The sequence below is a fragment of the Myotis nattereri genome (genome assembly GCF_964212035.1).
Source record: "Myotis nattereri genome assembly, chromosome: 2".
NCBI classification, from domain to species: domain Eukaryota; kingdom Metazoa; phylum Chordata; class Mammalia; order Chiroptera; family Vespertilionidae; genus Myotis; species Myotis nattereri.
Window position 1 is genome coordinate 169,511,804 of NC_138076.1, and position 19,219 is coordinate 169,531,022.

Consider the following 19,219-nt stretch of genomic DNA (forward strand, 5'->3'; position numbering starts at 1 on the left):
GATAAGAGTTGCATTGAATCTGTAGATTGCTTTGGGTAGTACTGACATTTTAACGCTATTAAATCTTCCAAAAGGATATTTCCCCATTTATTTATGTCTTCTTTAATTTCTTTCAGCAATGATTTATAGTTTTCAGTATATAAGTCTTCCATATTCTTGGTTAATACGATTTCTATATATTTTATTCTTTTGATTTATTGTAAATGGAATTGTTCTCTTAATTTATTTTTTGAATCATTCATTATTAGTGTATAGAAAAGTACCATTTGATTTTTATTTATTTTTTTAAAAATATATTTTATTGATTTTAGAGAGGAAGGGAGAGGGAGAGAGAGATAGAAACATCAATGATGAGAATCATTGATTGGGTGCTTCCTGCATGCTCCCTACTGGGGATCAAGCCTGCAACCCAGGTATGTGCCCTTGGCCGGAATCGAACCTGGGACCCTTCAGTCCACAGACCGACGCTCTATCCATTGAGCCAAACCAGCTAGGCACCATTTGATTTTTAAATAAGACCCCGGTATTACACTGATACAAAATAAATGCATCAAAAGGAAAAGAAATACATTGCAATTCTCCAGTGCGCATGCTTAATCAGAATGGAGATAAACTGCATTTAAACATCTTAAACTATTCAAGCATTTTGAATTTCAAATTTTAAAAATACTGACATTTCATGTTGTTCAGTATGATGTACTGTAAGAATAAAGGTAAATATCCATGTATCTTCCTTTTGTGCTGCAGGGGTTTTTTTACTGCAAATAGAATTTGCTTTAGTCTAAGAAAAAAACAAACCACAACCAGTAACTTATTTCACCAGAGACGAGAAGTATCATCAGAGAACTATCTTGTGCAGCTATCTGATTTCCTACACTCTCTTCCCCACATATATATGTTTTGCCAGATTCTCTTTCAGTATTTTAACTCAAGCAAAACTCCTCATCAGTATAGATGTTCTATATGGGGATTCCAACCTGGACTGGGAAGGTAAATGGAAAGAATTTAGTGGATTGTGTTAATTCTTTTGCTTCTGCCATATTAAGATAAAAAAAACTGAAGATGCCAGAAGACATTTGGGAGGTTCAGAGTTAAATAAAATAACAAAATCAACAACAGCATAAAAACAGTAAAATGAAAACTTTTGGCCCAATAATTATATTCAAGCCAGCCAAAGTGTCATTGCTGTAAGCTTAAGAATGTGTAATGTGGCCCAGCTGGTATCGCTCAGTGGCATCCATGCACCAAGTCACTGGTTCGACTCCTGGTAAGGGCACATGCCTGGGTTTTGGGCTTGATCCGCAGTTAGGGGGGGCATGCAGGAGCCGATCAATGTTTCTCTATCACTGATGTTTCTATCTCTCTCTCGTTCTCTCTAAAAGTTAATAAGAACACATTAAAAACAAAAAGAATCTGAGGAAAGTCTGCATTCCCACCAGCCGCGTATTAGGGTTCCCTTTTCTCCACATCCTCGCCAACACTTGTTGATTTGTTGATGATAGCCATTCTGACAAGTGTGAGGTGATATCTCATTGTTGTTTTGATTTGCATCTCTTATGATTAGTGACTTTAAGCATTTTTCGAATTCTCTTGGCTTTCTGTATGTCCACTTTGGAGAAGTGTCTATTTAGGTCCCTTGCCCATTTTTTAATTGGATTGCTTGCCTTCATTTTGTTAAGTTGTATGAGTTACCTATACATTTTGGAAATAAACCCCCTTATCAGATGAATCATTGGCAAAGTACACTGCTGGTGGTAATGCAAACTGGTGCAGCCACTGTGGAAAACAGTATTATGGAGTTTCCTCAAAAAATTAAATATGGAACTCCCATTTGACCCAGTGATCCCACTCCTAGGAATTTATTCTAAGAATCCTGAAACACCAATTAAAAAGAATATATGCACCCCTATGTTCATAGCAGCACAATTCACCATAGCTAAGATTTGGAAACAGCCCAAGTGCCCATCAGCAGATGAGTGATTAAAAACCTGTGGTACATCTACACAATGTAATACTACCCAGCTATAAAAAAGAAAGACCTCTTACCATTTGTAACAGCTTGGATGGACCTGGAGAGCATTATGCTAAGCAATATAAGCCAGTCAGAAAGATAAGTATCACATGATCTCACTCATGTGAGGAATCTAATGAACAAAATAGATCCAGAGACACAGAAGCATGGGACAGACTGTCGAATTGCAGAGGGAAGACAGGGAGGGTGGGTAAAAGAGATCAACCAAAGAACTTGTATGCATGTATGCGTAACTCATGGACAAAGAAAGTAGGGTGATGAAGGCCTGAGGTTGGAGGAAAGGACGGGCTAGAAGTTAATGGGGGAAAACAGGGGACATATGTAATACTTTCAACAAATAAAGATTAAAAAAAAAAAGAATGTGAGGAAAAAGCCCTAAGAAAAAGTTTAAAATTACTTTTGTAATTCTAATTGCCTACACAAATTTCAGACAGATTCTACGAAAAAGTTAATTTGTGAGACTTCTTTTCTTCCATCTGTCTATCAATCAAATACTTACTGAATCACTATTACATTCCCAACAGTATGCTAGGCACTAAGGACACACACACAAAATAAATGTTCAACCCCTGCTTTCAAAGAACTCAGGTGGTAACAAGCAACGTGTGCAGTGGTAGAGAGTACCTACTGCACCCTAGGTCAGGAGTAGGTTTGTAAGAAAGATGTCAGGAAAGGAAGAGGTCACCTTGAGTTGAATCCTAAATATGAATAGGAAGTAGAGATTACCTATAATGTATTGGGCATTGTGCTAGGTGTTCAGGCTACAAATATTAATCAGAGAAAAGTCAGAACTTAGGTCAGTAAGAGAAAAAGGTAATATCAAAATGATTTACAAAGTAATATTAAATGTTGTGAGACAGAATGTTATAAAAACAGACAACAACAAACTCGGTGGGGAAGGGGAACATGGCATAAGAAAGGTGGCAGACAGAAGCTCATGTCTCAGTTGAATTATGAAGAGTCTGCAGATATTTAATAGGCAGGTATCACAGGGAGCAGGGTATTCCAGGCAAGGGGCAATAAACAATGAGCACTGGAACAAATGGACAAAAGTGTAACATGAAAGTCTAGCATGATTAGGAATTTGCATGTGACTTAGTGTGGCTGAAACTTAAACATAGGCTATGCAGCAAAAAGAAGAGTGGGAGGGCAAAACAGTGAGAAAGGTAGGAAGAAATCATGTTATAAATTAAACAGGAAGACACCAGTGCTCTCATGTGGTTACTAAACCTTCATATTTCTTTTGAAAAGCTTTATTTTTTAAAAATTCGAATATTAAGAATTTTTCATACTCATCTGAGAATACTTGATACACTAAATATAGTAACTTTTGTCATTGCAAAAGTTCTTTAGCTCTAAGAGTTTTAGTCATCTTCAATTTATAAAAGTTTTAAAATTTGATATAGTCAAATTCATTGCTTTCTTTGGTAATTGATACCATTGTTTTTATGTTTGGAAAATCCAGTTGCAAGGTTATTGCAAGAAATATCATAAAAGGCAAAATGAGGAGAAGGAAGGAGAACTAAGGTAGAATCAAGATATATTTAGGGAATAGGAATGTGAGAGAAGAGAGACTCAGTGAAAAAGTCACTATCTTCACTATCTGGAAGACAAGATGCCTTAGAGGACAACTTTTCAATAAAGAAGCTTGAGATATGGGAGGAATACTAGAGAAGCCAGTTAAGTTTCAAGGGAGACAAGGTCCAAAAGGCATCAAGAGAACATTTCATCGTTCAAGGACCTACAAAATCCCGAGTTTTCTCTTGGTTAAGTCCATTAGCAAGTAACTTTTTTTTAACACTTTAGCAATATCATAGTAAATGTTAACTTTGATAGCTTCATTAAAATGCCAATTAACAAACTGAATTTTATTCTAATCCCACATAATTCAAATGATTAATTCCTCCCTCCCTCCCTAAGTTTTCCCTGTAGCAGATATACTTTTTACTCTAAAGTCTATGGCTACCAAGAAAATTAACATAATAAAACAAGTTAAAGGAACACCTTTTGGTAGTTTCAACTTCTATTTTTTGGCTTTTAAGAGATCACAATGGCCTGACCTTGGCATAAGCTTTTTGACATACAAAGTTCCTGAGAAAAACAGTGAATAAAATATAGATATCTAATTTCATTACCTTATAAGAAAAGTAAAATAATCTAAATTCATTTCGGCTATGGAAAACAGATTACTCACCTGCGACCACATTCTGAATATTTACCAATGTTTTTTAATATTAAGGCAGCTGTTAGTCGGATGTGTTTAGTTATTGGTCCCTCTTTTTCATCCTTAAAAAGAAAGGAAAAGAAAAGAATAAAGATCTAAATCACACAGTGCTCACACCTTTACAGGAAAGGCTTTCAAGGCTTGCTTACTGTAAAATCTCGAAAGACGAGGTTTCTTGATCCTCTCCTTAGAGCCATAAGGGCAGCACTGGGATGATTCACAATGGCCTTTTGTGCTCTAGGAGTTGAGCTTGTGCCCCCTACAACTGGCTGCCTAAATTGTCAGACAGAAAAAGAGACTGTTAACATGATGCTGCAGACTGACCATAACCAAGCTGCCAACTCCAGGTGGATACAGGATGAATAAAATCTCCCATGGCCCAGCATTAATATTTATTCTTTGTGTCGCCTAGGCAAAGGGGCTCTTAGTTTCAGGTGAAATTTCAAGTGTTTTATTTTCCAATTTACCAATTTTAAAGCAAACAATAGATGTTCCAGCATAATCCATTTTTAAAGTTACTGTGCTAGTAAACATACAGTAAAAATAAATACAACATAAGTCAGATGGAAAAGGACAAAAACCATGATTATATTCATATGTGGGATATGAAACAGAAAGCAACAAATGGAAAAAAAACAATAAAAAACAAACTTATAGACACAGACAACAGTATGTTTGTTTTCAGAGGGGGAGGATGAAGAGGGTGAGGGGGCTTAAATATATGGTGACAGAAGTAGAGTGACTTTTGGGCAGTGAGCACACAATGCAATATACAGACGATGTATTATAAAGTTGTACACCTGAAACTTATATAATGTTATTAACCAAGGTTACCCCAATAAATTTAATTTAAAATTACACCATAGTACCAAAGTTTGTGGAGTTTACATCATTGAATGTAATGTGAAGATGTTAACAAATAAAAACATTGTCTGCAATTTGAGCTGCAAATTATTTTGGCTAAACAATACCAAGACTAAAATAATATTACCTAAGAATGTATTGACATAGGTATGGGTGATCCAGAAAAAGATAACCTAATATAATAATACTAGAGGCCCGGTGCACAAAACTTTGTGCACTCGGGTGGTGGTGGTGGTGGGGGGAGGTATTCAGCCCAGCATGTGCCCTCTCACAGTCTGGGACCCCTCGGGGGATGTCCACCTTCTGGCTTAGGTCTACTCCCCAGGGGATAGGGCCTAAGCTGGCAGTCAGACATCCCTCTGGCAGCAAGGGAGCCCTCGTGGGATGTCCACTTGCCAGCGGGAAGCAGGCCTAAGCTGCAGTCAGACATCCTTAGAGCTGCTGAGGAGGCAGGAGAGGCTCCCACCACCACTGCTGTACTGGCAGCCGTCAGCCTGGCTCGTGGGTGAGCAGAGCTTCCCCTGCGGGAGCACACTGACCACCAGGGGGAAGCTCCTGCATTGAGTGTCTGGCCCCTGGTGGTCAGTGTGTGTCATAGTGACCAGTCATTCCCAGTCGTTCTGCTGTTGAGGTCAATTTGCATATTACCCTTTTATTATATAGGATAGTGGACTGGTGCATGGGTGGACTACTGCTTTGCCCTGAAGGGTATCCCAGATCAGGGTGGGAGTCCCGCTGGGGTGCCTGGCCAGCCTGGGTGAGGGGCTGATGGCTGTTTGCAGGCTGGCCATGCCCCCCCCTGCAACCCAAGCTCCCAGCCTCTCCTTTTTTTCTTTCTGGGATTTATTTATCTTCTATAATTGGAACTTTGTAGCCTTGAGCGGAGCCCAGGACCAGCCAGGGCAGGCGGGAAGCTTGGCTTCCTCCATCACCGGGGCAACCCAAGCCTCCCGCTCACTCCAGCTCTGTGGCTGCCGCCATCTTAGGTGGGTTAATTTGCATACTCGCTCCTGATTGGCTTGTGGGCGTGGCTTTAGCATAGCAGAGGGGCGGTTAATTTGCATGTTTTTCTTTTATTCTATAGGATGAAATTATGTTAAACACCATACTTCAAAGTATTTGTTATATAATCTTATTTTCCACCATTATTTAATAACTCTAATCAACCCTTCCAGAATAATTCTAACATCCTTTTTAAAACTCAGACTGAAGGAATGAATTTTACCTAAAATTAGATTCAAGCGACTCTAGATTTCCTTGGCCAAGCAGAAAATTGCATTAATAGCTTTTGTATTCTGCCGAGGCCATGGTGTAAAGAGCACTGACTTGCATGTGGGGAAATCTGTCTATTTCTGGCACAATAACTAGTTGTATGACTTTGAATATTTCAGTTTGCCCCTCTATGCTTCAGGTTTCACATATGTAAAGTGGGGATATTTCTGGCACTTTTTTACATAAGTAAACTAATTCTGAATATTAAGTTAATGTAAAAGCAATCTTTGAATTGTAAACCAGTTTATAACTACATATAGTTGTCAAAGGAAAGAATATCTACATATTTACTGTTATTAGATTTTATGTGTAAACTAGAGGCCCGGTGCATGAAATTCATGCACTTGGGCGTGGGGGGGCCTTCAGCCCGACCTGCACCCTCTCGCAGTCCAGGAGCCCTCGGGGGATGTCTGATTGCCACGGAGGCAAGAAGAGTCTCCCACCACCACCACTGCGCTCACCAGCCATGAGCCCGGCTTCTGGCTGAGCGACGCTCCCTCTGTGGGAGCACACTGACACCAGGTGGCAGCTCCTGTGTTGAGTGTCTGCCCCCTGGTGGTCAGTGCGCATCATAGTGACTAGTCGTTCCGCCGTCGGGCCAAAACCGGCTTTCCGACATCCCCCGAGGAGTCCCAGATTGTGAGAGGATGCAGGCCAGGCCAAGGGACTCCATTGGTGCATGACTGGGGCCAGGGAGGGACGTGGGAGGTTGGCCAGCTGGGGAGGGATCGTGGGAGGGCTCCAGGGTGTGTCCGGCCCATCTTGCTCAATCCCAATTGGCCGGACCCCAGCAGCAAGCTAACCTACTGGTCAGTTTGTCTGCCCCCTGGTGGTCAGTGCATGTCATAGCAACTGGTCGACCGGTAGGCTGCCTGCCCCCTGGTCAGTGCACGTCAGCGAGCGGTGAGTGGCCTTAGCATTCATTAGTATATTACGCTTTGATTGGCTGAACATCTGACAGGACGACTGGACACTTAGCACATTAGGCTTTTATTATATACAATGACAAAGATTTTCGATTGATTGTAATCAACACATCAAATATCTCTTCCTCCAAACTTGAGCAAAACCAAACATATTCTAACATATTCTTATAAGCTACATAATATATACAAATTAAAGACAGTGAAAATTATAGGAAAAGATACTTGGCAGAAAAATGACTTTCTATTGCCTGTAGGATAAAACTCAAACTCATGATTATAGCTTATGAGACCTTCTACTATTTACTCCTTATTCTTTGGGTCTCAGTTTGGAGCTACTTTCTCTCAGAAAGCCTTCCCTGGATTAGTTTAGGTGAGCTCTCATAGTATCTTGTGCACCTTCATTTTAGTACTTTAATACTATATAGTAAGAATTACCTACACCTCTCACTGATGGATCTCCAGACACTTAAGAACAGCAAAATGTATCGTGGTCATGTATACCTCATTCTATACCTTAGTGTCTAGCACATAGTAGATGCTCATTAACAGAACTGAATAAAGTATATAAGCAGATTCTGTACTCCCATATTTCTAGTTCTCTTTCTAGAATATCAGCTCTAAAGTTAGAGACTATGTCTTATTCTTAGAATTCCCTAGGTCGGGCACAATGCCTAGTATATTGCAGTATCTTAGTAAGTGGTGGCAAATTAATTTTCACATTTTCAGAGTTAAAAATATTATTCAGGTTACAGAATCTACAACTAAGGCCCTCAGAAACAGAATAGGAGATACTATATAAATCTAATAAGGAACTTACAGAAATCTGCAACTTAGAACTCCACTACATTCATTACAAGTATATGAATTGTAAGAAGAAATCTCTTTGCCATTATCAAATACATGTTCAATTACTCTCAAAGAATAAAAAAAAAGGGGTGGGAAAAAGTAGGTGTACAGTTGTGAATGTGATAGTTTATTTTTGTATTAGTTATTAATTATTGCATTATTTTTCATTCAAACAACTATAAACCTACTTTTGTCCACCCCTGTATATAGTTACAGCTTACAAAATATTTCTCATATAAATATGAAAGTGATGCTTAGAGTAAATACTCTAAGCAATTTGAATAGGGTCACAGAGCTGGTGAATGGCAGAGCTGGACCAGAACTCAGGTTTCCAGTTTCCTACTATGCTAAAGTTAAATTTCATTGTTAATAAGTTTTGCCTACTTTCCTGATTTTTCTTTCTGTATATACAACAGGAAGTAAACTCATGTTCCTTACTTGGTAGAAGGTTTTTGACTTCCTGCTTGTCCTGGTTCATCTTGTTTTAATCCTGCAAGCAGGGCATCCTTTGAACAGTGCTTATCCTTTTTGAGAAAGAGGAAGTAAAAGAATATGCATCAAAACCTTTATTGCAAAAGAGTTACTGACCAAACAGTATTAAGAAAGTGTACCTGTAAGTGGGTAATAAAAGAAAACCTTTGTCGCTGAAAAGGCTCACAACCTTCCCACAGACATTGCCCTGGATATACATCTTTTCCTCCATGTTCAGTCGCGGCATGGTAGAAAACCTGTGAGGGTGTCTGAAACCACCTGCAAAAAATAAAAGTAACAAATTTTCTGACACTGAATATAGTCTTTATAACAGAACACTTGCTCTTTTAATACAAAAGCTCCAGATCAATATACAGAAATATTAAGAAAAATAGTGCAAGCAAATTTCAAGTTCATTTCATTTCAAAGAATATTTTGAAACTATTTGGAAACAAATTTCTCTGCATATATGTCCATGTTTCAATCATTACCATGAACACTTTCGGTCATTTGTTTTCAGTTTAATATGTTTCATTAATTCCCTACCTTCAATGAAGGTCAGCTAAGAATCTCTTGAAAGTAAATGAAATATCATTTTAAAACACAATAGAACATGCTTTTATATACAAATACCATACTCCATTGTACTTTTAGGAGCTGCTCAAACATTTACATATAATAAACTCTAGCATATTTAATTTAACAATCTAAGTGCTAAACATCTTGGTAGGTCTATTTTTTAGTTGAACTCACATTTTGTATGTTTGTCCATGTCTTGAATTTCTCCAACATCAAACCCTACTCACTCATATACCCTGAGGCTTAACGATACAAGTGTCTGAGTGAATGAATAAGTGGCCAAGTATACAAACGTGAAGCATGTCAGATACTATTTCTCTCATTAATTAGAACACATAGCAATGAGAGAGAATACTGGGATGCAAACAGCAAAGAATACATTGAAAGGCTTCAATTACTAAGTAGTAACTCAAATATTTGCACAATCCATATCTTTAAAGTTTATGGCAGAGCTCCCTTAGGATTTAATTTTTTTAATGTCATATAAACACACACACACACTATAAATAGAGAAATTTCATTGCAATGGTTCCTATTTTGTGTGTGTGTGTGTGTTCTTTTTAATTAATCCTCACCCAAGGATATTTTTTCCTTTCATTTTTAGAGAGAGAGGAGGGGAGGGGGCGGGCAGGGATCAAGCCTGCACTGAGGTAAGTGCCCTTGATCTGAATCAAACCCGCGACCCTTCAGTCCTCCAGCCAATGTTCTAAGCACAGAGCCAAACCAGCTAGGGCTAATAAACATGTATATATTTGAACCAATTTTTGATGTACAGTATCTATACAATATTTTAATCTAGTAATAACTTTAGGAAATAACTGACATATTAAAATAAATTTTAAACAAGAGTAAATACTGAATTATAAAAGACAATGTCAAAAATTAATATGAAGATTACATATTTCATATCATTCATATTCATTTATATAAATACCTACCAAAAGTTTATTGTGAAACTATAATGGGTTGGAAAATTAGTATTATTAAAATGTCCACAGTACCCAAAGCAATCTACAAATTCAATATAACCCCTGTTAAATTCCAATGGCATTATTCACAGAAATAGAACAAACAATACTAAAATTCGTATGGAACCACAAAAGACTCCAAAGAGTCAAAGCAATCTTGAGAAAGAAAACAAAAGCAGAGGCATCATGCTCCCTGATTTCAAACTATAAATAAAAAAGCTATAGTAATTCAACAGTATGGTATTGGCATAAAAAGAGAAATATAGATCAATGAAACAGAACAAAAGGCCCAGAAATAAACCTATGTATTATCAATTAATTACAACAAATGAGCCAAGAATATACAATAGGAAAAGGATAGTCTCTTTAATAAATGGTGAAGGAAAAACTGGATAGCCCATACAAATTAATGAAACAGGACAACAATCTTACACCATACACAAAAATTAACAAAATTAACTCAAAACTGATTAAAGACTTGAATGTAAGACCTGAAACCATAAAACTCTGAGAAGAGAACATAGATGGAAAGCTCCTTGATACCAAATCAAAGGCAACAAGAGCAAAAATAAACAAGTGGGACTATATCACATTAAGAACTACACAGCAAAAGGAACAACAAAATGAAAAGGCAATCTGCTGAATGAAAATATTCAGAAAGTTATAAATCTGATAAAAGGTTAATATCCAAAATATGTAGAGATCTCATATCAATTCAATAGCAGAAAATCAAACAATCCAATTTTAAAAATGGGCACAGAATCCTTATAGAAATTTTCCTAAAGAAGACATACACATGGCCAGCAGGTATATGAAAAGATGTCCAACATCACAATTCATCAGGGAAATGTAAATTAAAAAAAACAAAACAATGAGAGAGATTAAAAATGGTGGCAGAGTAGGAGGATGCTGCATGGTAATGTTCCCAGGAACAAGCTGGAATTACAACTGAAATACGAGAAGGCTTCCTGAATAATCAGTGGAAAATTCACAGGAGAGAACCCTGATACCCCAGGACCAAAGGTGGAGCCAGCATAGAGACTGTAGGAGGGGCAGAGACGTGACCCACAGAGGGGAACTGAAGTCCCAGAGAGATATCTCAGCCAGTGGTTGAGGGGAGGGAGGTGCCACAGAGAATTCTGGGATCTAATCCCAGAGCTGGGCACCCCAGCAGAGAGCACCAAGCTGAGGAGGGTATCCACATAACATCAAGCTGTGAAAAGCAGTGGGGAGCTGTCTGCCAGGGAGTGGCAGCTGAAAGTTCAGGCACCCTCTTAAAGGGCCAAGGCACAAACATTCCCTGTGGAGCCACCCACCTTGTGCTCTGGCAGAGGGAGGGTGAAGTGGACTGGAGCTGAGAGAGCAGAAGCCAACACTGGAGATTCGGGGGACAGAGCTCAGAAGGCAGACACCCCAAGTCTCCTCGGCTCAGTCATTCCCTCACACAGCCACATAGACATCTGTCTTGCCTGGGGAGATAGACATCTGCCTTGCCTGGGGGGAAGACAGTTGACACACCCTATTGGAAAACACCTTGCCCTGAGGCTGCTTAAGAGATTAAAAGTAACAATTCTAAGGGGTAGCAGTTGCTTGTGTAGTGCGCCCCCATCCAAGAAACAGCAGCCTCCTGATCACCACAACCTCTGTCTGAGGAACAGCAGCTGTGTGTGAAGCCTCCCCCCACCAGCCAGAGGCACCACCACAACTGTGAACAGCACCCACCAGAGGAGCTGCTACCAACTGAGGAGCAGCTGCTACCACAACCGCCCAAGGAACAACCGCAGCCTGAAGAGCCACTGCCATCCAAGGAGCAGCCACTGAACGACTCAACATCTAGATATGGCAGTACGATAAAACATGGGTAGACAAAGAAACCCCCAAAGGAAAGAAAAGGAGGACTCGCCAGAAAAACAGCTAAGTCATACAGAGGCATGCAACACGACAGAAAAAGAATTCAGATTAAGGGTTCTAGAGTGCATAAACCAGATGGAAGAAAAAATCAACAACTTATGCAAGAAGCAAGAAGAAACAGATGAAAAAATCAATAAATTCTGTAAAAACCAAGAAGAAATGAAGAGTGATATAGCTGCAATAAAAAACACCACTGAAAGTTTCAACAGTAGACTAGAAGAAGCAGAGGACCGAATTATTGAATTAGAAGACAGGGAAACAAAACACACCCAAACTGAACAGCAATTGGAGAAAAAAATTAAAAGACAGGAAGAGAGCCTAGGGAGCTATGGGACAGCATGAAACGAAACAACATACGAATAATAGGGGTGCCAGAACAACAGAAAGAGGAACAAGGGTTAGAAAACCTATTTGAAGAAATAATATCAGAAAACTTCCCAGAGGTGGGGAAGAAAAAAAATCACACAAGCACAGAGAGTCCCAAACAAGGTGAACCCGAAAAGACCCACACCAAGACACATCATAATTACCATGGCAAATGTTCAGGACAAAGAGAGAATCTTAAAGGTTGCAAGAGAGACAGAAAGTTACATTCAAGGGATCTCCTATTAGATTATCAAATGATTTCTCAACAGAAACACATCAGGCCAGAAAAGAATGGACAGAAATTTACAAAGTGATGCAAAGCAAAGGACTGAATCCAAGAATACTCTATCCAGCAAGGCTATCATTCAAAACTGAAGGGGAAATAAGAAGCTTCACAGACAAAAAAAGGCTAAGGGAGTTTATCACCACCAAGCCAGCAAGGCAAGAAATGCTAAAGGGACTGGTGTAAAAAGAAGAAATTAAAAGCTCAGAAAGAAAACAGCTACACAAAAAAAGAAATGGCTACAAACAAGTACCTTTCAATAATAACTTTAAATGTAAACGGACTAAATGCTCCAACCAAAAGACATCGAGTGGCTGAATGGATAAAAAAACATGACCCATACATTTCCTGTCTACAAGAAACCCACCTCAGAAGAAGGAACTCACACAGACTGAAAGTGAAGGGATGGAAAAATATCTTTCAGGCAAATAGAAATGAAAAAGAAGGTGGGGTAGCAATACTTATATCAGACAAAATAGACCTCAAAGTGAAGGCCATAACAAGAGATAAGGAAGGCCACTTCATAACACTAAAGGGATCAATACAATAAGAAGATATAACCCTGATAAACATATACGCACCCAATTCAGAAGCACCCAAATACATAAAAAAAATCCTGGAAGATATCAAAGGAGAGATTGACAACAATACAATCATAGTAGGGGACTTTAATACACTACTGACATCATTGGATAAATCCTCTAGACAAACAATCAGCAAAGAAACAGCAATCCTAAATGACTCACTAGATCAGATGGAATTAATTGACATCTTCAGAACACTTCACACCAAAGACACGGAATATACATTCTTCTCGGGGGCTCAGGGGACATATTCAAAAATAGACCACATATTGGGTCCCAAACAAAGTCTCCCCAAATTCAAGAAGATTGAAATCATACCAAGCATCTTCTCAGACCACAAGGGCATAATATTAGAAATAAACTACAATAAAAACAACCCAAAATACTCAAACACTTGGAAGCGGAATAGCATGTTATTAAATATTGATTGGGTTACCAATGAGATCAAAGAAGAAATTAAAAACAACCTGGAAACTAATGACAATGAAAACACAACAATCCAAAACCTATGGGACACAATGAAAGCAGTCCTGAGAGGGAAGTTTATAGCTCTACAGGCCTATCTCAAAAAACAAGAAAAAATGATAGTAAATCATCTAACTCTACAACTCAAAGAATTAGAAAGAGAGCAACAAGAAAAGTCCAGAGTGAGCAGAAGGAAGGAGATAATAAAGATTAGAGCAGAAATAAATGACATAGAGACCAAAAAAACAATACATAAAATCAATGAAACCAAGAGCTGGTTCTTTGAAAGGATAAACAAGATTGATGAACCTCCAGCCAGGCTCACCAAGAAGCAAAGAGAGAGGACCCAAATAAACAGAATCAGAAATGATAGAGGTGAAATAACAACAGACCCCACAGAAATACAAATGATTGTTAAACAATACTATGGACAACTCTACTCCAACAAATTAGACAACCTGGAGGAAATGGACATATTCCTAGAAAAATACAACATTCCAAAACTCAATCAGGAAGAATCTAAAAATCTCAACAGGCCAATAACTATGGAAGAAATTGAAGCAGTCATCAAAAAGCTTCCAGCAAACAAAAGCCCAGGACCAGATGGCTTCACAGGGGAGTTTTACCAAACATTCAAGGAAGAACTAAAACCTATCCTCCTCAGACTACTACAAAAAATTCAAGAGGAAGGAACACTTCCAAGCTCATCCTATGAAGCCAGCCTCACCCTAATACCAAAACCAGGTAAAGACAACACAATGAAAGAGAATTACAGGCCAATATCCCTCATGAACATAGATGCCAAAATCCTCAACAGAATCTTAGCAAATCGGATCCAGCAGTACATCAGAAAGATCATACACCATGACCAAGTAGGATTTATCCCAGGGATGCAAGGATGGTACAATATCCAAAAATCAATAAATGTGATCTATCACATAAACAAATTGAAAGAAAAAAACCACATAGTCATATCAATTGATGCAGAAAAAGCATTTGACAAAATCCAACACCCATTTTTGATAAAAACTCTCAGCAAGGTGGGAATAGAAGGATCACACCTCAACATAATAAAAGCCATATATGACAAATCCACAGCCAACATCATACTCAATGGACAAAAACTAACACCATTTCCCCTAAGAACAGGAACAAGACAGGGATGCCCACTCTCACCACTCCTGTTCGATATAGTACTGGAAGTATTAGCCATTACAATTAGACAAGAAGAAGAAATAGCCGAAACCGGTTTGGCTCAGTGGATAGAGCGTTGGCCTGTGGACTGAAGGGCTCCGGGTTCGATTCCGGTCAAGGGCATGTACCTCGGTTGTGGGCGCATCCCCAGTAGGAGATGTGCAGACGGCAGCTGATGGATGTTTCTCTCTCATCGATGTTTCTAGCTCTCTATCTCTCTCCCTTCCTCTCTGTAAAAAATCAATAAAATATATTAAAAAAAAGAAGAAGAAATAAAAGGCATCCAAATTGGAAAAGAAGTAAAACCGTCCTTATTTGCAGATGACATGATATTATACATAAAAAACCCTAAAGACTCCATAAAAAAACTATTAGACTTAATACAGGAATTTGGCAATGTAGCAGGATACAAAATTAACGCCAAGAAATCTATGGCATTTCTATACACCAATAGTGAACTTACAGAAAGAGAGACTAAAAAAACAATCCCTTTTACCACTGCACCAAAAAAATTAAGCTACCTAGGAATAAACTTAACTAAGGAGGTGAAAGACCTCTACTCAGAAAACTACAGGACATTGAAAAAAGAGATAGAGGAAGGCATAAACAGATGGAAGAACATACCATGTTCTTGGATTAGTAGAATCAACATCATTAAAATGTCCATACTACCCAAAGCAATCTATAAATTCAACGCACTTCCCATTAAAATACCAACGGCATATTTCACAGGCCTAGAACCAACTCTCCAAAAATTCATCTGGAATAAAAAAAGACCCCAAATAGCTGCAGTGATCCTGAGAAAGAACAAAGTAGGTGGGATCTCAATACCAGATATCAAGCTGTTTTACAAAGCCACTGTTCTCAAAACTGCCTGGTATTGGCACAAGAACAGACATATAGATCAATGGAATAGAATAGAGACCCCAGAAATCGGCCCGAACCAATATGCTCAATTAATATTTGACAAAGGAGGCAAGAACATATGATGGAGTCAAGACAGTCTCTTCAATAAATGGTGTTGGGAAAATTGGACGGATACATGCAAGAAAATGAAACTAGACCACCAACTTACACCATACACAAAAATAAACTCAAAATGAATAAAGGACTTAAATGTACGACAGGAAACCATAAAAATACTATAAGAATCCAAGGGCAATAAAATCTCAGACATATGCCGAAGCAATTTCTTCGCCGATACAGCTCCTAGGGCATTGGAAACTAAAGAGAAAATAAACAAATGGGACTACATCAAAATGATAAAAAGCTTCTGCACAGCAAAAGAAACCATCAACAAAATAACGAGAAAACCCATTGTGTGGGAAAACATATTTGCCAATGTTATATCTGATAAGGGCCTTATCTCCAAAATTTATAGGGAACTCATACAACTTAACAAAAGGAAGATAAACAATCCAATCAAAAAATGGGCAAAGGACCTAAATAGACACCTTTCAAAAGAGGACATTCAGAAAGCCAAGTGACATATGAAAACTTGTTCAAAGTCACTAATCATCCGAGAGATGCAAATCAAAACAACAATGAGGTACCATCTCACACCTGTCAGAATGGCTATCATCAACAAATCCACAAACGACAAGTGCTGGAGAGGATGTGGAGAAAAAGGAACACTTGTGCAGTGCTGGTGGGAATGTAGACTGGTGCATCCACTATGGAAGACAGTATGGAGTTTCCTCAAAAAACTAAAAATGGAACTCCCATTTGACTCTGTGATCCCACTTCTAAGAATATATCCCAAGAAACCAGAAACACCAATCAGAAAGGATATATGCACCCGTATGTTCATAGCAGCACAATTCACCATAGCTAAGATCTGGAAACAGCCTAAGTGCCCATCAGTAGATGCATGGATTAAAAAACTGTGGTACATCTACACAATGGAATACTATGCTGCTGTAAAAAAAAAAAAAAAAAGGAACTCTTACCATTTGCAACGGCATGGATGGAACTGGAAAGCATTATGCTAAGTGAAATAAGCCAGTCAATGAAGGAAAACACCACATGATCTCCCTCACTCATGGGTAATAAAGACCATTATAAACTTATGAACAAAACTAGATACAGGGGCAGAGGTGCCTCAAATAGATTGTCAAACAACACCGGGGAAGCCGGGGAGGATTGAGGGGCGGGGGGTGGGGGTGGGGTTAGGAGTGGGGGGAGGGTAAGAGATCAACCAAAGGACTTGTATGCATGTATATAAGCATAACCAATGGACATAAGACACTGGGGGGTAGGGGAGGCCGGGTGATTGTTAAGGGTGGGAAAAAAAGGAGACATACGTAATACTCTTTGTAATACTTCAAGCAATAAAACAATTTAAAAAAACAAACAAAACAATGAGATACCACCTCATACCTGTTAGAATGGTTTTATCAAAAAGACAAGAAATAGCTTGGCCAGTGTGGCTCAGTTGGTTGAGCATCTACCCAAGCACCAAGAGGTTGCCAGTTTGATTCCCAGTGGGGCACATGCCTGGGTTTCACTCAATCCCTATTAGGGTGCATGCGGGAGGCAGCCAATCAATGATTTTCTCTCATTGATGTTTCTATCTCTCTCTCCCGCTCCTTTCCTCTCTCTATAAAAATAATCAATAAAAACTTTTTTTAAAAAAAGATAAGAAATAACAAGTATTGGCAAGGATGGGGAAAAGTAGGAATCCTCATGTACTGCTAGCGGAATGTAGATTGGTGCAGCCACTGTGAAACACAGTATGGAGTTTCCTCAAAAAATTAAAAATAAAAGCAGATCATATAATCCAGCAATTCCACTCTTGGTTATTTATCAAAACAAAACAAAAAAATTAACTCAAAACGTGTATACACCCCTATATTCACTGTAGCATTATTTACAATAGCCAAGATTTGGAAACAACCTAAGTGTCCATCAATAGATGAATGGATAAAGAAAATGTGGTACATATAGACAATGGAATAATCTTCAGCAATAAAAAAAGAATAAAATGTTGCCATTTGGATGGACCAAGGGGTCATTAATGCTAATTGAAATAAGTCAGCCAAAGAAAAATATTGTATGACCTCACTGATATATGGAATCTAAAAAAAAATAAAAATAAAAAAAACCCTCTCAAAGCAAAACCCCAAGCTCCCAGATAAAGAGAACAGATTAGTGGTTGTCAGAGGTGGGGATCGAGGTCTGGGCAAATGAGTAAAGGGAGTCAAAAGGTACAAACCTCTAGTTATAAAATAAACAAATCATGGGAATGTAATACAAAAAATGTTTCAGGTAAAAGTAACATTACTAAGCACATTTTTGGTTTTGGAATTTCTTTTAATTTTCAGTACCATTGTCCCCTCCTTATCCATGATTTCACTTTTCACAATTTCAGCTTCCTATGGTCACGCCATTCTGAGTAGTATCATGAAATCTCGTGCCATCCCGCTCCTTCCTACCCAGACATGAATCATCCCTTTGTCCAGTGTATCCATGCCCTATACACTCCCTGCCAATTAGTCACTTAGCAGCTGTCTCAAAGTTATCAGATTGTCATAGCATAGCAGTGCTTGAGTTCAAGTAATCCTTATTTTACTTAATAATGGCTCCAAAGCATAAGAGTAGCAATGCTAAAAATTCAGCCATTCTAAAGAGAAACCACAAAGTGGTTCCTTCAAAAAGGTGAAAGTTCTCAACTTTATTAAGGAAAAAGATGTATGCTGAGATTGCTAAGATCCATGGTAAGAATGAATCTTCTATCCATGTAATTGTGAGGGAGAAAAAAAAATCCTGCTAGTTTTGCCGTTGAACCTCAAACTGAAAAAGTTACAGCTACCGCATGTGAAAAGTGCTTAGTTAAGATAGAAAGGGCTTTAAATCTGTGGGTAGAAGACATGAACAAAAAATATGTTCCAATCGACAGCAATGTGTTGCATCAGAAAGCATTGAACAAGACTTCAGCAAGTGATCCCGGAAACAACTGACAGCAAGCTATTTTACTGCAACTGCAAGTAAGGGATGGTTATGCAAATTCAGGAATAAGTTTAACATCCTACCATCTTAAAACATCACAAGAAGGGTGAGTCAGCACAATAATATATTTGAGAGAGACTACAGTCATATAACTTTTATTACAGTATATTGCTATAATTGGGAAAGAGAAACATGGATCTCATTCGCACTGGACCAGCAACCTGGGTATGTATGTGCCCTGACCAGGATTGAACCTGCCACCTTTTGGTGTATGGAACAATGTTCC

At 38.5% G+C, this 19,219-nt stretch overlaps 1 protein-coding gene across 1 annotated transcript in view; it reads right to left on the reverse strand.

Moving 5' to 3' along the window:
- The window catches only part of ARID2 (AT-rich interaction domain 2), a 197,559-nt gene that overhangs the window by 9,150 nt on the left and 169,190 nt on the right, over nucleotides 1-19,219 (reverse strand). Inside the window, exons 17-20 of the mRNA XM_081084769.1 lie at nucleotides 8,776-8,914; nucleotides 8,603-8,688; nucleotides 4,406-4,529; nucleotides 4,227-4,318 (exon numbers count right to left, since the gene is read on the reverse strand). Coding sequence (XP_080940895.1) covers nucleotides 4,227-4,318; nucleotides 4,406-4,529; nucleotides 8,603-8,688; nucleotides 8,776-8,914 — 441 coding nt within the window. The remainder of the gene's footprint in view (nucleotides 1-4,226; nucleotides 4,319-4,405; nucleotides 4,530-8,602; nucleotides 8,689-8,775; nucleotides 8,915-19,219) is intronic.